The sequence below is a fragment of the Trachemys scripta genome, chromosome 2 (assembly GCF_013100865.1).
Source record: "Trachemys scripta elegans isolate TJP31775 chromosome 2, CAS_Tse_1.0, whole genome shotgun sequence".
NCBI classification, from domain to species: domain Eukaryota; kingdom Metazoa; phylum Chordata; order Testudines; family Emydidae; genus Trachemys; species Trachemys scripta.
This window is the reverse complement of record NC_048299.1, coordinates 243586035-243605384: the sequence shown is the minus strand read 5'-3', so window position 1 is coordinate 243605384 and position 19350 is coordinate 243586035. Positions and strand designations below refer to the sequence as shown.

At 41.6% G+C, this 19350-nt stretch overlaps 1 protein-coding gene across 2 annotated transcripts in view; it reads right to left on the bottom strand.

Moving 5' to 3' along the window:
• The window catches only part of POP1 (POP1 homolog, ribonuclease P/MRP subunit), a 48969-nt gene that overhangs the window by 24371 nt on the left and 5248 nt on the right, over positions 1 to 19350 (bottom strand). The window contains exons 2-11 of one of the 2 annotated variants that reach the window (XM_034763356.1): positions 14447 to 14593; positions 12660 to 12833; positions 6991 to 7166; positions 5903 to 6151; positions 5257 to 5344; positions 4677 to 4864; positions 2114 to 2364; positions 1872 to 1965; positions 802 to 913; positions 166 to 285 (exon numbers count right to left, since the gene is read on the bottom strand). In XM_034763356.1, coding sequence (XP_034619247.1) covers positions 166 to 285; positions 802 to 913; positions 1872 to 1965; positions 2114 to 2364; positions 4677 to 4864; positions 5257 to 5344; positions 5903 to 6151; positions 6991 to 7166; positions 12660 to 12833; positions 14447 to 14591 — 1597 coding nt within the window. In that variant the 5' untranslated portion in view covers positions 14592 to 14593. The remainder of the gene's footprint in view (positions 1 to 165; positions 286 to 801; positions 914 to 1871; positions 1966 to 2113; positions 2365 to 4676; positions 4865 to 5256; positions 5345 to 5902; positions 6152 to 6990; positions 7167 to 12659; positions 12834 to 14446; positions 14594 to 19350) is intronic. The other variant, XM_034763357.1, reaches the window with a different exon arrangement.

Below are 19350 nucleotides of genomic sequence, written 5' to 3'. Positions count from 1 at the left end.
CAAAAAAAAAAAGTGTTTGGAATTTGAGTGTCATCAGGAAAGAATGACAACATGCAATACACAGAAGGGTAGACTAAGTGGAAATAACAGAAAGTGCAGGGGATAAATTGGATCTCATACCCTATTTTGTTTTATTAGGGTAACAATATGAATTAAACTCTTTACCTTGATATTTTTCTGGATTTGGCATGGCTTTTGACCTCTTTTTTGGCAAATTCACTCGAGGATCCCCAACAGTCAGGCCCAGTATTGTACCTGCTGCAATTTCTGATGGAGAGCTTATGCCTTTAAAATACACAAATGCACGTCACCGTGAAACAGACATTACCAACAGGAAAAAAACAATGAACTGAAACAGTCTTCTCTGTATTCTTTACTTGATATATTTTTGCCTTGGGATCGGATACATTTGCAAGCCTGAGAGGCAACATACAGTTTAATATATATTTTTGAAGAATCACTAATAGTTTGACACCCAATATTGTGGATAGACAACAGTAGCAATGTTAGTTAAGGTTACATCAAGATTTGCACTTAGTGCAGAAATGAAGTAACTGTTTCACACTTTAATGACTGAATTTATTCTCCAATTTTGGCACAGTAACTCTAGAGGACAACTGATTTTTCCATGTGCTTTTTTTTAAAAACATACAAAATGTCAATCAACTTTTTCAGAGGAAATAAAAGGCACAAGACTTTTCTACAGAGTTAGAAGTGTTAGTTGTGTACCATGTCAGTTACTAAACTGTATCATAGTTTGAAGATTTCTATGTTTCCTTCCTCAAATCCCCTACTACATACCTTGCAACAACTCGAAGATGGCTTCTTGACGTTGATGAAGAGACACCTTCTCAGAATTCTTGCAGTTTTCTACCCACCAATTGTTAAGTTCTGTTTCTGCATCTGCCATCTCCTGGAAAACAATGATTTCCTGTGAGGGACGCTAAGTGGCCCCTGAAGGGTTTTGTAGATCCAAATGCCGACTTAATTTTCTATGGCGTTTGTATGTATATGTACATCAGATAATTGTCACAAAACATGCTTTTCCTCCTCCTCCTCAAATTTTGAATGGAAACTCCATTTTTACTGATATCTAAACTGGAAACTGGAGTTTAATTCCTATAATACTGCATTTTCCAGTCTTCTTTCAGCAAAAAAACAGTCAATTTAATTCTTTGACCCAAAACTGAAGAATCAGTAACAGTCTACAGTGTTTCTCAAACGTTTTTAGGTTGGTGACCCGTTATTCATGTCAGAGATTTGTGACCCCCCCCCCTTTATGTTTACTATAAAAAAAAAAAAGTATGTTAAAAATAAGAAAAACAGTAAGCCTGTTTGTGTTTCAAGAAAATACTTGACCTTAAAGGGTAAGGGTGTGCATGAAAACATTTTTTGCTTTAGATTCTAACAAATTTTCAATGGCTCGCAACCCCTTTGATTGCCTTTCATGACATCCTCTAGGGGTGGTAACCTGCTGGTTGAGAAACACTAGTCTACAGTATGACAGAGTGAACCTCGAATCTGCCTGGCCAGCTTATGAATGTAATACACGACTATTCTCAAAACTTGAGTGCTTGCTCCACAGCAACGCAGTTTTGTTGGCTTTATTTTTTTACTCTTGATTTCTTCAGGAGCCCCCAAATAAGATACTTGAATGGAAAGTATGCTTTAGTCAAATACAAGTTATTGGGCTCAAGACAGGGATAGTAACTGGATGAAATGTAATGACCTGTGATAGGAAGGAGAAGGTCAGACTAGATAATCTAATGGTCCCTTCTGGTCTTAAAAAGTCTAAGTATGAATTACTGGTATTACTATTCTAGTGGTATAGCTTGTGCATCACAAGACGTGTAAATTGCTGATTTCCTTACAGTTTGAATAGAAGCAGTTTTCAGTGCTTCTGTAAGGACACAGTGCGAGAGCGGGCCAATCAACCGATATCGGAGAATCTCCATGGTCAAATCACTGAAAAAGATAAAAATTCAGAAGTGAAACTTTAAGTGTTCATTCATGCAGTTTGTATGAATAGCACATTAGTCAACAGGATTTTAAATCAGAGATTCTAGCTAATTTCAAGTTCTACGGTTAATAATTTCTGGTACTACGAATGTACCTGATCACAACGCCAGTAGTCTGTGATGTCCAGCAGTATGGCTGAAGTGGAACTCTGGTTCCATCACCAATGATTTTTTTCACTGGCACAGCTTTTTCTCCTTCATGGTCTTCCCTCTTCCTTTTCTTGCCAACAATCATAGCTACATCTGTTTGTTTTTCTTCTTGAAGCAATGTGACAATTGGTTCAGGGGAACAGGTTTCTACAGGCTCTGAACACTGAAAGACTGTTTTTAGCTCAGTCAGTATGTCCTAAGGAAACAAATAATATTGGAGTTTGCATTAGCAAAATTAGCAATTTATTTGTAAGATACAAATCTAAGATACAGTTTTATAATTATGTTGTGCTGCTTTACCTTCCTTATAAGGGCTATATTCACGTCACTGCCATTTTACATGTCCAAATCCCAGAATCAGGCCCCACTGGAATTCATAAAGCCCCTGCTCAGCTGCCCTCAAACCCTGTAGGCACTTAAACTCACTTGGCGCTGCCTACATTTTTGCAGTGAAAGTTCCCCTATGTTTCTGCCTCCGAGAACGTGCACTGCATGGCCACACCAGGTGTCCAGATACCTAAGCTTCAGAGCAATGCACAAACTGAGAGAAGACAGGTGTTCTTCCACCTAACTTGCCTGCGAGGCCTGATCTGGAAGCACGTTCAGACCTCAACTACTGGATCAGGCTGCTGTAGAGAAGCATACATAAAATGCTGGGTTGGGGTAAGAAAGAAGAAAACCTCCATCATAATGTTTAGCCCAGTGGTTAGGGTACCGATGTGAGATCCCTGGTTCAAGTCTCCTCTCCACCAGTGGGGGGAAAAAGGGACCTGAACTGGGATTGGCCACCATTAAGGTAAGCGCTTTAGCCACTGGGCTTTGCAACAGTCTGAAGTGGGACTCCCTGTCTCTTGTTGAAGCTGTTCCAGTCTGGATAAATAAATGAATTGCTCTTTCCTCCCCCCCCAGTAAGCATGAGAACAACTCTCTAGTCTGGTGGCTAGAACACTCCTTTGAAAGGTGAAAGATTCAGGATCCAGTCTCTCTGCTCCAATGACTTTTTGGACAAAGAATGTGTGCTAATTACAGAATTTTAGGTTATGTAGTTAAATGCCAGACCACAAAAATCTACAATAAAGATGTTCCTAGCTCAGCTTGTTACAGGCGGGGAAAAACCGTCTTCAAGCATACAATTAACCATTGCATTAGGAGACACTGCAACAAGCCAGAAGGAATAGAGAAAATAGTTCTAGTAAGAACTTAGTTTTTGTGCAAGATCAGCAACATTTATAATTCGTAATAATAGGGTAGTAATTATAGGGTTTTCAGGACCTGAGTCAAATGCTTAATTGATATTTAAAGTCAATTTAATTAAGGTTGTTTTTAAGCCTCATTGCCACTTAAAAAAAACCAAACACAAAACAACAAAAAACAACTTCGTTTTATGGTTTTTGTTCAACAGCAAACACATCTACAAAGTTAATTAATGTATTGTACTTCCCTAAAGTACTACACAATATGAAAATTGAGATTACAGTGTAAATTATTTTAAACTCCTTGGTTTGACTAATACAAATTACAATTGATTAACTAAAAAGAACAACTTGAGATCAACAATTGGTAAAATCATTGCATGAACACAGTCAGCAATCAAATCACACGTTAACATAACACCAATGATTAAATAGCTTATTTATAGTCTCTATGTAGTTTACTTAGTTTATATTTTCCTTTCTGGAAAGGATGGGAAGTTTAGAATATTTATGTACCCAAGATTACCACAGATCATTAGAGGTTAGATTTGCATTGAACCTGTACTAGGGGCTTATGCACACATGCTATTATATCACACACACACACACACACACACACACACACACACACACACACACACACACACACACACACACACACACCACCCCTCCCCAGCAATCCTTATCCACAGGACCTCCCCAACAATCTTCTGATTTGAATCAGGGGAACAGAAGTTTCACACCCCCAACCGCATTGTCCAATCCTGGTCAAGTGAGGTCAGTCTGACCTTTGGTCCATTCTTGCAGCCCTCCTTCCTTGGGTACTGGTTCTTTGTCACAGCCACAAGTTCAGATGCTTTTCCAACAGGAAATGGCTACACCACCAAAACGATTCTGACTCCCTTAATTTAAGTCAACAGCTAGGGTTGGCCATTAGGGCCTGGCCATTTCCCTGCACTTGACTTATGATCCATTGTTCCCTACCCATACACACGTCTCATGATTATACTTTCTCAAGACCTGAGACCTCATGACCACAGTAAGAAATTATAGAACTGTCATCCTGTCTGGGAAACTCTGGGAAAAGTTTATTTCACTATCAAAGCTCAAAGCCCAAGCTGCTTCAAAAGCTACTTATTAAATCCCATTAATGTAATTGTTTTACTTTTTCTTTGTGTGCCCATATACCACATCCAGCTTTCCCAAATGTTACTGCATTTCAGATTTCCCCAAGAGAAGATTTCAGAGAGATAAAAAGCCTGAAGTTCAACTATGAAGGGGGGAAAAAAAAAAAAAAAAAAAACACCAGATATACCTGCTTAAGGGATGGATGTGTCCAGATCCACAGCTGTCTAGTTTCAGAAGTAATACCAGACCCATCCTTGGGTTTCCAAATGAAAGTAATAGGACCAAGCAAATCCTCAGGGTAGCGATCTGCACGGTAAAGGACCAGAGAGCCCTGGAGCCTTCCAGACAGACAAGGCACAGCTGCAAAAGTTGGTCCTGGAGAAAAACATATGCACATAAAAACAAAACAAAACCCACACAAAACATCGTCTATTTCAAAACCTTTCTACAAATGGATCACCAGCAAGAAGCTGCAACCCAGAAGGCCTGATCCTGATGTAAAAAGACATAAAAACTCTCCCAACTGACAGCTGAGATTCTAACAAGACTCTCATAAGCTATCCCAGCTCTAGTACTCACTACTTTCCTCCAGTCATCTCCACAGAATGATTTTTCAAATACTTAATATAACCAGAGCTCTGTAGTAGCTTTGTAACAAGGATTCAGTTTATACTGTATTTTTATTGTACTGCATTTTTCTGCACCATGAGTCAAATTTTAGTCTCTATAAGCCTAGTTTCATTTAAAAATATTTATGGAAGTTTTACCTGTATCTATACTACACATCCGAGCAAGCACCTTCAGAAGCTCTTCCTCTTTTCCATTCAGCTCCAGGCAACAGTAATATGATAAATCCTGAAATAACAGAAGATACTGAAGTTAGAATACGTTTAAAAACAAACTCTGATAAGGAGATGCTACATAGATAACTTTCAAGACTTTGATCAGACACAAGAGCTTAAATAATTAACATTAAAGTCAAAGACACATAGTAATTTGAATTTTGCTTACTCTGTATTGTTTATTTAAAAGAAAAGGTTTGACATCCTTTGCTAAATTGCCAGTTTTGATTCCGCAAGCATTTCTTATGTAAGGCCCAAATGGTCTCAGGTTAGACCAACAGAGGAAACAAATTCCGTGACAATGTTTGCCATTGAGAACACCCTGTTTGAGACGCTATCCTAGGGATTAGTTTCCTAGCTTTTATGGTGACATAAAGTCTGTTTGCCTCATTCTCTTTCCCACCAATCATTCTCCACCTCACAGACATTTTGTAACATCAAATATTAATAGCTAGTAAATCATTATACATGCTTCCCTACAAGAGTGCTCTAGTGAGAGACATATTATAATTTAAAGGTAAACTGCTTAATCATCTTGGCAAGGTAAGTGAAACTGTTGCAATCATGATACCTGAAGAAGGCAGTGTTTTGTCATGGCTCGGTAGCAAGCCCTATAGCTCTTAGTTGTGGGTCTGTCTCCTAAGCAATATCCCCATTTCTTCACCATATGAAATCTCTTTGCATGCCAAATATGTGTTTCCAACCAAATATTCTTCTTCTGCCTGCGATTAAACTCCACCACCAGGTTTACGTGACGCCTTCGAGCTTTTCGGCACTTGTTCTTTGAATGCTCTTTTTTCTGATGCACAGCTTTCTCTGCCTATGTTTTCAGGAGAATGGAGGATATTTTCAGTGGCAAGCTTGAAAGCACAAGTTTCTATAGAAGAGAATGGCTGTTCTAGATTAGAGGACATTGAACACTGCTAACACATTTATAGCTTAAACATATGGTATATAATATGATTTATTGCTCATCATTAAGATTTTTTTAATTTTGGGGAGAGAAATCTCATTTTACACACTTACAAAAAACCAAAGCCTGCTAGTCTTCACCCAAGAACATTGAGGTTAAAAGTTAATTTTAGAATTTTATCGGGGGAGGGGAAGGTGAGTTTGATTGCCTATTGTCCAAATTTCTGCACAAAAATTCAAATATACTGCACATTGATAACTAATATACAGAAAGACCGAGGGTGTTGAAAATCAGTCTTCAAGTGCACCAGAGTTGAATAGAGTGTCCTGCACTATTCATGACTGTGTATTTAATACAATAAATTAGTATGAAAATTTGTATTTCGGAAAAAAATTACTTGAAATTATATTCAGAGTTCAGAATCTTTGCAATGACAAGATCTTTTGATTTCAGAACCAGCCATTTTATCAAATACAGTTTTGTTTAAAGAAATAATTAATTGCTTTAAAGCAATTGTTGAGGGCTACCGTGCATTTCACTGCCGGTTAGTCAGTCACCCTTACATTACACAGAATACACATTAGGAATACTAGGCTTGGCAATGGTAGTAACAATAAATTTGAGGAACCATGCACACACTAAGAGCAGGAAGGGAAAAAACAGACAAAACATTATTTAAAATTAACCGAATGATGGTTTGTAGAACAGTCATATTTAGACACCAAATGCTGTAAGTGACCTTGTACCTCTTTTCTGGCAATCTCACGGAGCCGTCTAGGTAGGCGCTTAATATTGTGACTCATGGCTCGTCTTCGCATGTGCCTAGGCAGAGTCTGAAAAACTAACGAATTGGAAGATTTCTGTGTAACTGCCTTCAACATAGCATTGATTTCAGCAGCACGGGCTTGAGCAAAGGTAGATGCTGAAATGAAAAAACAAAACAAAACATGCAGAGGTGCTATAATGGAAACAGAATTAAATGAGAGGCTCACCTTTTGCTTATTTTGTTTTGTAACACATGCAGATACAAAAGTTTTGCATAATAAAGTTTGCACTTTTAAAATTGTGTAACTATGGAATTTTAGTATATTGTTGCCATAACTCCCTAATGACTCTTACAATATTAACTTTTGTTTTGTTTAGTAAACTACTCAAATAGTTGTACCTTATTACTGAAATAGTTTATTTCAGTATTTTGATGTTCTCAGCAGAAACCAAAACAGTCATGCAGCATGATTCTAAAAGCCTTGCTGAATATTTTCCTTAGATCACATTTAATTTAACTGAAAATAGAATTTATATAATTTGTTTTGAGTGTTCAGAGCCCCCCAAAAAAAAACTGGCGGTGGAGATAGCCAAAAGGGCAGCAATTATGGTATTGAAGAATGTTTAAAAATTCNTGGCGGTGGAGATAGCCAAAAGGGCAGCAATTATGGTATTGAAGAATGTTTAAAAATTCATTGACAACAATCATGCGTGGCTAACTGATAGCACTGATTTTGCACTCTGATTTAAGTTTACCAATTGATACAGTATTGCCAAATCATGTAAAATTAGTGTGTTTTATTTGCCCCTTTGCTTCCATATATGAAGGTACCTTGTCAAAAGATTTTCAGAAAGCCAAGGACACTATATTCACTGGATCCCCCTTGTCCAGGGCCGGCTCCAGGGTTTTGGCTGCCCTAAGCAGCCAAACAAACCAAAAAAAAAAAAAGCTGCGATCGCGATCTGCGGCAGCAATTCGGTGGAAGGTCCTTCGCTCCGAGCAGGCTTTTTAAAGCCTTTTTACCTCTCACTGCTTCTTTTACTTTGTTGTTTAGACACAATAGCACTTTTTTGGTTCTGTTTTTTTAATTTGGGGTATACATTTAAGTTGAGCCTCTATTAAGGTGTCCTTAAAAAGTTTCCATGCAGCTTGCAGGGAGTCACTTTTTGCACTGTCTTTTAATTTCTGTTTAACTTCCTCATTTTTGCGCAGTCCCCCTTTCTGAAATTAAATGCTACCATGTTGGGCTGCTGTGGTGTTTTCTCCGCCACAAGTTAAATTTAATATTATTATGGTCACTTACCAAGCAGTCCAACTATATTCACCTCTTGGACCAGGTCCTGTGTTCCACTTAAGACTAAATCAAGAATTGCCTCTCCTTTTGTGGGTTCCAGGACTAGCTGCTCCAAGAAGCAGTCATTTAAGGTGCCAAGAAACTTTCATCTCTGCATCCCGTCCTGAGGTGATATGTATCCAATCAATATGGGGATAGGTGAAATCCCCCATTATTGAGTTTTATTTTTATAGCCTCTCTAATCTCCCTGAGCATTTCAAAGTCACTATTACCATCCTGGTCAGGTTGTCGGTAGCATATCCCTACTGCTGTTTTCTTATTTGAGCACGGAATTACTATCCATAGAGATGCTATGGTACAGTTTGGTTCATTTAAGATTTTTACTTCATTTTCTTTTATGCTTTCTTTCACACACAGTGCTACTCCCCCACCAGCATGACTTGTTCTGTCCTCCTGATATATATTGTACCGTGGTATTACTGTGTCTCATTGTTTATCCTCATTCTACCAAGTTTCTGTGACGCCTATTATATCAATATCCTCATTTAATGCAAGGCACTCTAGTTCACTCATATTTAGACTTCTAGCATTTGAATATGAGCACTTTAAAAATGTGTCACTTTTTAGCTGTCTGCCATTACTTGATGTAATTGAATGGGACACTCTCATATCAGATCCTACCCGTATTTTTTCCCCATTTTCCATCCTCTCCTCCTTACTAGGACACAGAGAATCTCCATTAATAGTTCCTTCCCTAAGGGATGTCTCTGCCCAAACCATGGGCTCCTTCCCACCTGTCAGCTTCCCCGCAGCCCTTAGTTTAAAAACTGCTCTATGACCTTTTTAATTTTAAGTGCCAGCAATCTGGTTCCATTTTGGTTTAGATGGAGCCCATCCTTCCTGTATAGGCTCCCCCTTTCCCAAAAGTTTCTCCAGTTCCTAATAAATCTAAACCCCTCCTCCCTACACCACTGTCTCATCCATGCATTGAGACCCCGCAGTTCTGTCTAACTAGCCTAGCACATAGAACTGGAAGCATTTCAGAGAATGCTACCATGGAGGTTCTGGACTTCAATCTTACCTAGCAGCCTAAATTTAGTCTTCAGGACCTCTCTCCTATCCTTCCCTATGTCATTGGTACCTACATGTACCACGGCTACCAGCTCCTTCCCAGCACTACACATAAGTCTACCTAAATGTCTCGAGAGACCTGCAACCTTTGCACCAGGCAGGCAAGCCACCGGTCATCGCAAACCCAGCTAACTATTACCTGTCTCTTCCTAATAACTGGAGTTCCCTTCCCCAGAGAGGTATCCTCAGTGCGAGAGGATATCACATCATCATCTGGAAGGAGGGTCCCAACTTTGGGATTGTTTCCCTCAGCTCCAGTTGGATGTTCTCCCTCTGAGACTTTCATCCTCAACAGCAGAGACTGTCAGACTCAGGGTGGGACCATTCTACTGTGTCCTGGAAAGTCTCATCTATGTACTTCTCTGTCTCCCTTAGTTCCTCCAGTTCAGCCACTCTGGCCTCCAAAGCCCATACACAGTCTCTGAGGGCCAGGAGCTCCTTGTACCGAATGCACACATACACCACCTGCCCACGTGATAAGCATAACAAACAAACAGACTCGCTGATTACATTAAGGCAATGTTTACACTGTACACCACTGGCAGAACCTCACAGGGTATGTGTAGCTATCTCCTGATGCAAGGATGATGTCTGCCAAGGGGGTTCATTGGGGTGGGTTTTTAAGTGGCTGAGGAGCCCAATTCATGCCCTGCAGATTTCTCCCCCCCCAAGAAGTGACAGGTGTAATCTTGGAGGAGACAGTTGTTGGCTGGACTGTTGTGCCCTTTCTTTCCTCCTTTGCTTCTCTGTCTCACAAGCACATCTGTTCTCAAAGTGAGCTGTGGCTTGGTGTATGGTATGGTGCCACTGTGTTCTGTTCTCCACCAAATCCTCCCAGTTTGTTGAGTTGATGCCTCCCTTTTTAAGGAGTACTTTCAGTATGTCTTTGAAGTGCTTCCACTGGAGTCCTTCTTCCCTGATTTAACTGAGAGAAGATTACTTGCTTTGGGAGGCAAGTGTCAGGCATATGCACACAGTGGAGTTGGTGTTTCATGACCTGCACTTCTATACTGCTGATGTTGGCTGCAGAGAGAACACATTAGTGTGTCGGTCTTCCCAGCTGATCCTCCCGAGGCAGTGCTTTTGGAACCACTCCAGCTTTGTCTGTAAGTTACCCAGGTCCATCCCTCTCTGATGGGCTGCAACCTTGTTATGGTGAGGAGGTTTGTGTCAGAGCTACATTGTCCGGAACTTTCATATTCCTGGTAGGGTCCCTCTTGGCAAGCAGCTCTGAAGAGAGGCTCCTGACTAACCACAGTCCAAACTTCACAAGACCCTAATGGTGGATCAGGCGCATATAGAGGACCTTTTAGTACTCTGTGACTGTGAAGACGGATGAAAGCTGCAGCAGAAGGGAGGCCCCCCCTCGGTTGTCTTGGATCTCCTCGCCACTGGGTCAGGGTTTTCCTCCTGTCTTAGATCTCCTCGCCACTGGGTCACGGTTTTCCACAAGTTTCATGTGGTTACCGTCTGCACATGGGTTTCCCCATGTTAAAGATTTCATACGCAGGCCTCGGTCTAAGGACTCTCACCCGCACAAAGCCCTGCGGTGCTGGACGAGTGATCTCTTGAAGTGTTTAGTCACAAATCTGCACGCAGGCGACAGCCGTGTGACGGTCGTCTTGTGCTCGGATGAGACAGACGTGCATTTTGGCAGCAGCGGCTGTGACTGAGCAGGCCTTTTTAGGATCCCCTCTGCTGACCCCAAATGGGGAGGGGGCTAGAAAAGTTGTCCCAAACATAGGCAGTCTCACACTTCTCTGACTGGATGGCCGCATACAGTGGGATCACTCTACTCTGCGACCGAAACAAGAGATATAAGAATGAATTTAGCCACCTGGAAAGTCAGTACCCTTATGGACTCTCAGCACAGTGAATGTTCAGAAAGAATTGACATAATTGCCAGAGAACTGGCAAGACTCAACATTGACATTGCAGCTCTTAGTGAGACCCGCCAGGCCACTGAGGGCCAATTAAAAGAGGATGGAGGTAGCTGCACCTTCTGTTGGAAAGAAAAGCCACCGTAAGAGATGCATTCATGGGATTGGCTTTGCCATCAAAAATAAGATCACCAGTCAGCTTTTGGAGTCTCCCATGGGGATCAACAAGTGCCTCATGACTCTTCAGCTTAAGCTCTGCAGCAATCAATGCACCATGGTCATCGGTATATACACCACCAACACCTGATGATGAGGAAGACCACTAAGAACAGTTTTATAGCACTCTTGATGCAGTCCTCACAGCCACACCTAAGGCAGACAAACATCCTTCTGGGAGATTTCAATGCCAGATCGAACAGGACTCCCAACTCTGGAGTGGCACAATAGGCAAAGAAGGGGTGGGAAATGTAAACCCCAATGGTATTCTCCTCCTCAACAAACAAGTGGAGCATGACCTGCTCTTCACAAATACCACCTTCAGGCAGAATAACAAATTTAAGACCACCTGGAAACATCCTCGGTCCAAACACTGGCACCTCCTCAGAGCCCGAGATTACGCCGACATCTGTATATCATGAACCATGAGCGGTACAGCTCACTGTTGGACAGACCATTGATTAGCAAGATCAGTCGTGTACCTTAGGTGTAGCTATACGTCACAGTGAAAAAACAGGCTGTATGTCTAGCTACACATGTCATTGAAAGGTACCCGCTGCTGGGGCCTTTCCCTGCTGCTGCAGGGAAAGATTACAGCAGCAGGGAAGAAGCAGGATACTACACTGCTAAAAAGAGCAGCATAGATGGGGAAGGTACTGCTTGGATAAGTAGGGTATGCACCCACAGGGTTCAGGCATATTCTTACTCTACGTGCCTAAGCAGTGCCTCCCTATCTACACTGCTGTTTATATCAGCGCTAGAGGATGTGTAGTGTATGTCTTCTACATACTGCCGAAAGTGTGCAGTGCAGACATCTTAAAAATGTAGGTCCATTGACAGCATTCATTTTTCTAACCTACAAAAATCCAGAATACGTACATCTTTGTGACTAAGTATGTTTAAATCCACAATACTGAAAAAAGTGGCTTAAAGATTTAGTGTTAGTTTCAATCCGGAAGAGTACTTCTACTGAGGGGTGGGGGGGACCTGATAAAACGGAAGTCTACAAGTGTATATCAAATAAAGTCTCAGTTCTTCCAGATTTTATTATCATTTAAAAACAAAAAGCCATGGACCTGAACTATCAGTCCATGGTAACTTCTAGCAAAAGTTTCTCTGGACACTTACCTGTTACGTATTTAGGCATTTCTTGAGAAACATTTTGGTGTCCTCCTCTCCAGCCTCCTCTTCCTCTACTTTGCCCCTTAGAAAAATATTGTTCTTTCCTGTACGAAGGTCCAGGAGACTGATGTTGATGTCTCTGCTGCTGAAACTCCTGTGAACTATCAGGATGGAGATCTGCTAGCATGTTGAAAAAAGAAACAGAGGAAGCGAAAATGCTATTAGACCAGCCTGAATAAATGAGCGAATAACATTTTTCTAGATTTTGTATTGTTTTAAATATTAAGTTATCTACCCTATCAGTTTCTATTTTAAAGAAGTCAACAATGGCATAAAAGTGTTCAGTATATATATATATTTGAAGAACCTTATGAAAACAATGCACTGTATGTACGAGGTAAAGGGCAGCAAAAAGCCTTGCTCTGTTCAACAGCAAGCCTCCAGCAGATTAAGAAGCTGTTTTTACAGGATAAAAGTTGAGTCCAGCCCATTCTTTGGCCTCAATACCACATTCGATATGCCAGCATGGAACCTTCTGCCCAGTCCCATTGACTAGAATAAGATTGTCTGTGGTGATGGCTCCCAATGCAAGATCCAGGCATCTGACTGGATGAACTGGTGTTTTTCATACATGGGGTTCTAGAAAGACAAACAAATAGTATTTTCCCCTTAAACCCATGATTGTGTGCTATGTAAATTAACTGGGCTTCCTCACATAAGCTATGGAGATACATAAAGATACTTTTCTAGGTTCTTTTGTCTACCTTAAATATATTGTTACACCTGTGTTTCTATTAAAAGTACTTGTATTTCACATATACAATCTTATTATTTTTAAGAAAGGTATTAATTTCGTGCAACAAGTTAAAGCATGTTTTCGACGCTGGAGATCCAAGCCAAGATTTTTCAGTAATGGGTGTCTGAAATTAGGATCTTAAGACACAGGTGCACAAATAAGTGGCCTGAGTTTTCAAGTGAGCTGATCACACAATAGTATCCACTGAATGTTTCAATATGCCTTCAACAAGGCCTCAGGAGACTAATTTAAAAAAAAAATCTTGGCTATGGTTATAAGCACATCTTAGGTCTCAACTGGCTAAGAGTTGAGCACTTTCAGCATAACCCTCCTTGATCATTTACTTACATCAAACATTCCTCTTACAATTAGCTGCCTCCAAAGAGACCTAGCAATGAAGCAGCAAGAAATCAAGAATGAGGAACATTAAGATGACACCAACAACTTGAAACCTAGTCAGTTTCTAAAGAAAATTAGAAGTTGCTTCAGGTACTACTCCAGACCATAAGGCCCCCTATTAAGTTTTGTGGTTTTACAATCACGGCTTTCTTTTTTTTGAAGAAGTGTTTCTCTCTTCTCTGTGAAAGGCCTATTCAAACAGGAACATGAGAAAGCAACAAAGCCAACTACACAAAACAAAAAAGAGAAAAGTCATTTTTTTATTCAGATCCAGTTTCCGTAAGCTTATGTGATCTCTTTAAGAAGCAGTGTGTTAAAAAAAAAAAAAAAAAAAAAAGAAATCAGAACACTCACTTCTTAAGTTGATGGTATCCTTTTAAAGAAGTGCACGAAACCTTGCACAAAGCTGGCCCTAAAAACCATAATGCGATCAGTTCATCTGTTTAAAAACACTTAAATTTACCTAATTAGGTGAAGAGAGGAAGTAGTACCATTGGTTCCAAAGCACTAAACCCTGACCCACATACAAAAAGATGACAGTCGGGAAAAAGTTTATTTGTATTCAATAAATGTTGAACGAACTTCACACATTTCACACCTTGTTTTGGAGTTTGAAAAGATCTACTCCCCCCATTATGGTGCTGTATTCCACTAGGACATGGTCCACAATCAGAAGATAAGGTGACACTGGCAGGCTGATTTCTCATTTTCTTGGCACGTTTCTTCTCTCTTGCATTAGACATTTCTGACAAAAAACGAAACAAAAAAAATTCAAAAAGGAGACTATCAGCATATGTACTCTTCCACTTGGCATCACAAAGCAATACCCAAGACCTTGTCTATGCACACAAATTGTACCACTTCACCTATACACCAGTACAGTAAGTGGTACAACTTCCCCACATGTTGCTGCAGTTCTGTTGTTATAAAAGTGCTTTACACTGGAATAGCTAATCCTGTAGGTCAGGAGAAAAGCAACAATGCTATAAATAGGCTGAGCAGAATTCAACTTTTTAAAATATTTCAATAGATAATATCCATGTTAATTTTTAAGCATTTTTAAATTTTATCAATAAGTTTTCAGTTAAACAAAATTATGGAGGGGGGGGGTTAAGAGACAATGTAATAAAAGTTAAAGCTTTATAGCCTTTAAAACACAAAATAATCGCCACCAGCAACACCACACGTCAAAATAAATATTCTNACTGGTCTACAATTTTTGAGAAGTTGTCTGCTTCAGAGATAAAATGTGCTATTTAGTATGTATTTTGATGTGCTGAATTCAAATATGACAATTAAAACAACTGATTGGCAACTGTTTCTAAGATATTTAAGTTTTTACATTTTATGTCTATGTATATTGTGTAGATAGTAGAGTTTTAATCGTAAATTGTAAACCTAGGTCTTTTCATGTGTTTATGGTTGCTTTACATGATAATATTTCACCTGTCCTGATTATGGAACACTTTACATAAATAAAATTGATTATGAAACAAAAGGCAAAAAAACTATTATGTACATAGTTTAGTCCTATTCAGTGTCTACTCGGCGCTTCTTGGCTTGTCTCTTGTATTCATTAAATGGAGCATCTCTTATCACTGTCCAGCAATAGTCTGCAAGCATTGATGGGCTCCATTTGCCCTGATAGCGTTTCTCCATTGTTGCAATGTCCTGGTGAAATCGCTCGCCGTGCTCGTCGCTCACTGCTCCGCAGTTCGGTGGGAAAAGAAATCTAGATGAGAGTGCAAAAAAATGTATCTTTAGTGACATGTTGCAACCAAGGCTTTTGTATGCCTTGAGGAGGTTTTCCACCAACACCCTGTAGTTGTCTGCCTTGTTGTTTCCGAGAAACTTTATTGCCACTAACTGGAAGGCTTTCCATGCCGTCTTTTCCTTGCCATGCAGTGCATGGTCAAATGCATCATCTCGAAGAAGTTCATGAATCTGAGGACCAACAAAGACACCTTCCTTTATCTTAGCTTCACTTAACCTTGGAAATTTTCCACGGAGGTACTTGAAAGCTGCTTGTGTTTTGTCAATGGCCTTGACAAAGTTCTTCATCAGCCCCAGCTTGATGTGTAAGGGTGGTAACAAAATCTTCCTTGATTCAACAAGTGGTGGCTGCTGAACACTTTTCCTCCCAGGCTCCAATGACTGTCGGAGTGGCCAATCTTTCTTGATGTAGTGGGAATCTCTTGCACGACTATCCCATTCGCAGAGAAAACAGCAGTACTTTGTGTATCCAGTCTGCAGACCAAGCAAGAGAGCAACAACCTTCAAATCGCCACAAAGCTGCCACTGACGTTGGTCATAGTTTATGCACCTCAAAAGGTGTTTCATGTTGTCATAGGTTTCCTTCATATGGACTGCATGACCAACTGGAATTGATGGCAAAACATTGCCATTATGCAGAAAAACGGCTTTAAGACTCGTCTTCGATGAATCAATGAACAGTCTCCACTCATCTGGATCGTGAACGATGTTGAGGGCTGCCATCACACCATCCATGTTGTTGCAGGCTACAAGATCACCTTCCATGAAAAAGAATGGGACAAGATCCTTTTGACCGTCACGGAACATGGAAACCCTAACATCACTGCCAGGAGATTCCACTGCTGTAATCTGGAGCCCAACAGCTCTGCCTTACTCTTGGGTAGTTCCAAATCCCTGACAAGGTCATTCAGTTCACCTTGTGTTATGAGGTGTGGTTCAGAAGAGGAGGATGGGAGAAAATGTGGGTCCTGTGACATTGATGGTTCAGGACCAGAAGTTTCATCCTCTTCCTCATCTGACTCAAGTGAGAATGATTCTGGTTCATCAGGAACCGGCAGTCCTTCTCCTTGGGGCACCGGGCGTATAGCTGATGGAATGTTTGGATAATGCACAGTCCACTTTTTCTTCTTTGACACACCTTTGCCAACTGGAGGCACCATGCAGAAGTAACAAATCATTGGCACTGCAAAAGGCATAGATTTCCTTTTCAACCACTGTCGAAGATTTGTTGCACAAGTGTTGCAGCATATGTGTGGGGCCCACCTCTTGTCCTGATCTCCAGTTTTGCAGCCAAAAATAAAGGTGATAGGCTTTCTTAACCATAGTGGTTATACTGCACTTTTGTGATGCAAAAGTCACTTCACCACAAACATAGCCGAAGTTATCTGCACTCTTCACACAAGTACGAGGCATCTCTGCTCACTTTGGCTAAACAGAAATTTTGCAAAATCAAACACTGACAAATAAGAGCACGACACTGTATGATTTCTAGAGCTGATATAGGGCAATTTGAACAGCAGAGTGATGTAAGCTTCGTTATGATTGCATCCATGTCTTCTAGGAATAACATGATGCAATTCATATCATGTATGATGCAATGCCAGCTTCAGATTGCATCATTCATTGTTTTGCCTAAAAAGCAAGTACTGTCCAAACCCAGTCATAGATTTATTCATAGATCCAGTCAAAGATGTATTTTAGTCATTTCTGGTTTAAATTGAGATCCCTTCCCTTTATAACTCACTTATCCGCCGCCATTCTCAAGTCAAGGGTCGTATATACTGACCCAATAGCATATCTTGAAAACTAGAGCCAATCAACAATTTTAAGCATCATTTTCGTTCTCAGTGACCCAGAATTAGTAAAGTTTGAAGCATTTTGGCTGTAGAGCAGTGTTATCAAACCCTAGCAGAATAGTTTTACGAGCACAAAACCAGTGCACACCCAAGGCATTAAGGAAATAAATAAATGAAATGGAAAACTGCAAGTAGATTCCTTAAAACAATCCAGGGTAGTGATCAATGGCTCCATGTCTAGTTGGCAGCCGGTTTCAAGTGAAGTGCCCCAATGGTCGGTCCTGGGGCCGGTTTTGTTTAATATCTTTATTAATGATCTGGAGGATGGTGTGGACTGCACTCTCAGCAAGTTTGCTGATGACACTAAACTAGGAGGCATGGTAGATACCCTGGAGGGTAGGGATCGGATACAGAGGGACCTAGACAAATTAGAGGATTGGGCCAAAAAAACCTGATGAGGTTCAACAAGGACAAGTGCAGAGTCCTGCACTTAGGATAGAAGAATCCTATGCACTGCTACAGACTAGGGACCGAACGGCTAGATAGCAGTTCTGCAGAAAAGGACCTAGGGGTCACAGTGGATGAGAAGCTGGATATGAATCAACAGTGTGCTCTTGTTTTCAAGAAGGCTAATGGCATTTTGGGCTGTGTAAGTAGGGGCATTGCCAGCAGATCGAGGAACGTGATTGTTCCCCTTTATTCGACATTGGTGAGGCCTCATCTGGAGTACTGTGTCCAGTTTTGGGCCCCACACAGGAAGGATATGGAAAAATTGGAAAAAGTCCAGCGGAGGTCAACAAAAATTATTAGGGGTCTGGAGCACATGACTTATGAAGAGAGGCTGAGAGAACTGGGATTGTTTAGTCTCCAGAAGAGAAGAATGAGGGGGGATTTGATAGCTGCTTCCAACTATCTGAAGGGGGGTTCCAAAGAGGATGGAGCTTGGCTGTTCTCAGTTGTGGCAGATGACAGAACAAGGAGCAATGGTCTCAAGTTGCAGTGGGAGAGGTCTAGGATGGATATTAGGAAACACTATTTCACTAGGAGGGTGGTGAAGCACTGGAATGCGTTACCTAGGGAGGTGGTGGAATCTCCTTCCTTGGACGTTTTTAAGGCCCAGCTAGACAAAGCCCTGGCTGGGATGATTTAGTTGGAAATTGGTCCTGCTTTGAGCAGGGGGTTGGACTAGATGACCTCCTGAGGTCCCGTCCAACCCTGATATTCTATGATTCTATGAATCCAGTCACTGCACAAAATATTTATTGACAGGTTTGACTGCATGCTATATAGAAACTGTTTTACAATCTATGCCAATCCAATCCAGATCCCAAACTGAACTTCATTTGCTCCTGAAATGGCTGAAGCAAGGCACGAGGCGTTTAACAGATGTGTTTCCCATGGAGTGAACTTAGTGAAAGGGGTAAGGGGAGGGGGGCACACAATGCAGGTGTCTGACCTTCGCTTCCTGACTCAGCACGTCGGATGCTACAGCGCACAGCTGGGCGGGATGACTGCTAGGGAGCCGGCTACTGCCACATCCCCTCAGGGGCTAGCGCTGCAATGCAGGGACAGGATGCCCAGGGAGGGTCCACAGCACCAGCGTACAGCCAGGGTTGGGGTGATCAGCACAGGGCCAGGGCAGCCAGGCACCCCCCAGGGAGAGCCGGGCAGGGCACCAGCACGCGGGGGACGGGGGGATGGCCAGGCACCCCCGCCCCCGGGTGGGGGCCGGGCAGGGCACCAGCGCGGGGGGGGGGGGGACGGCCGGGCACACCCCCAGGGAGAGCCGGCCAGGGCACCAGCACGCGGGGGAGGGGGGGACGGCCAGGCACCCCCCCAGGGAGAGCCAGGCAGGGCACCAGCACGCGGGGGAGGGACGGCCAGGCACCCCCCCCAGGGAGAGCCGGGCAGGGCACCAGCACGCGGGGGAGGG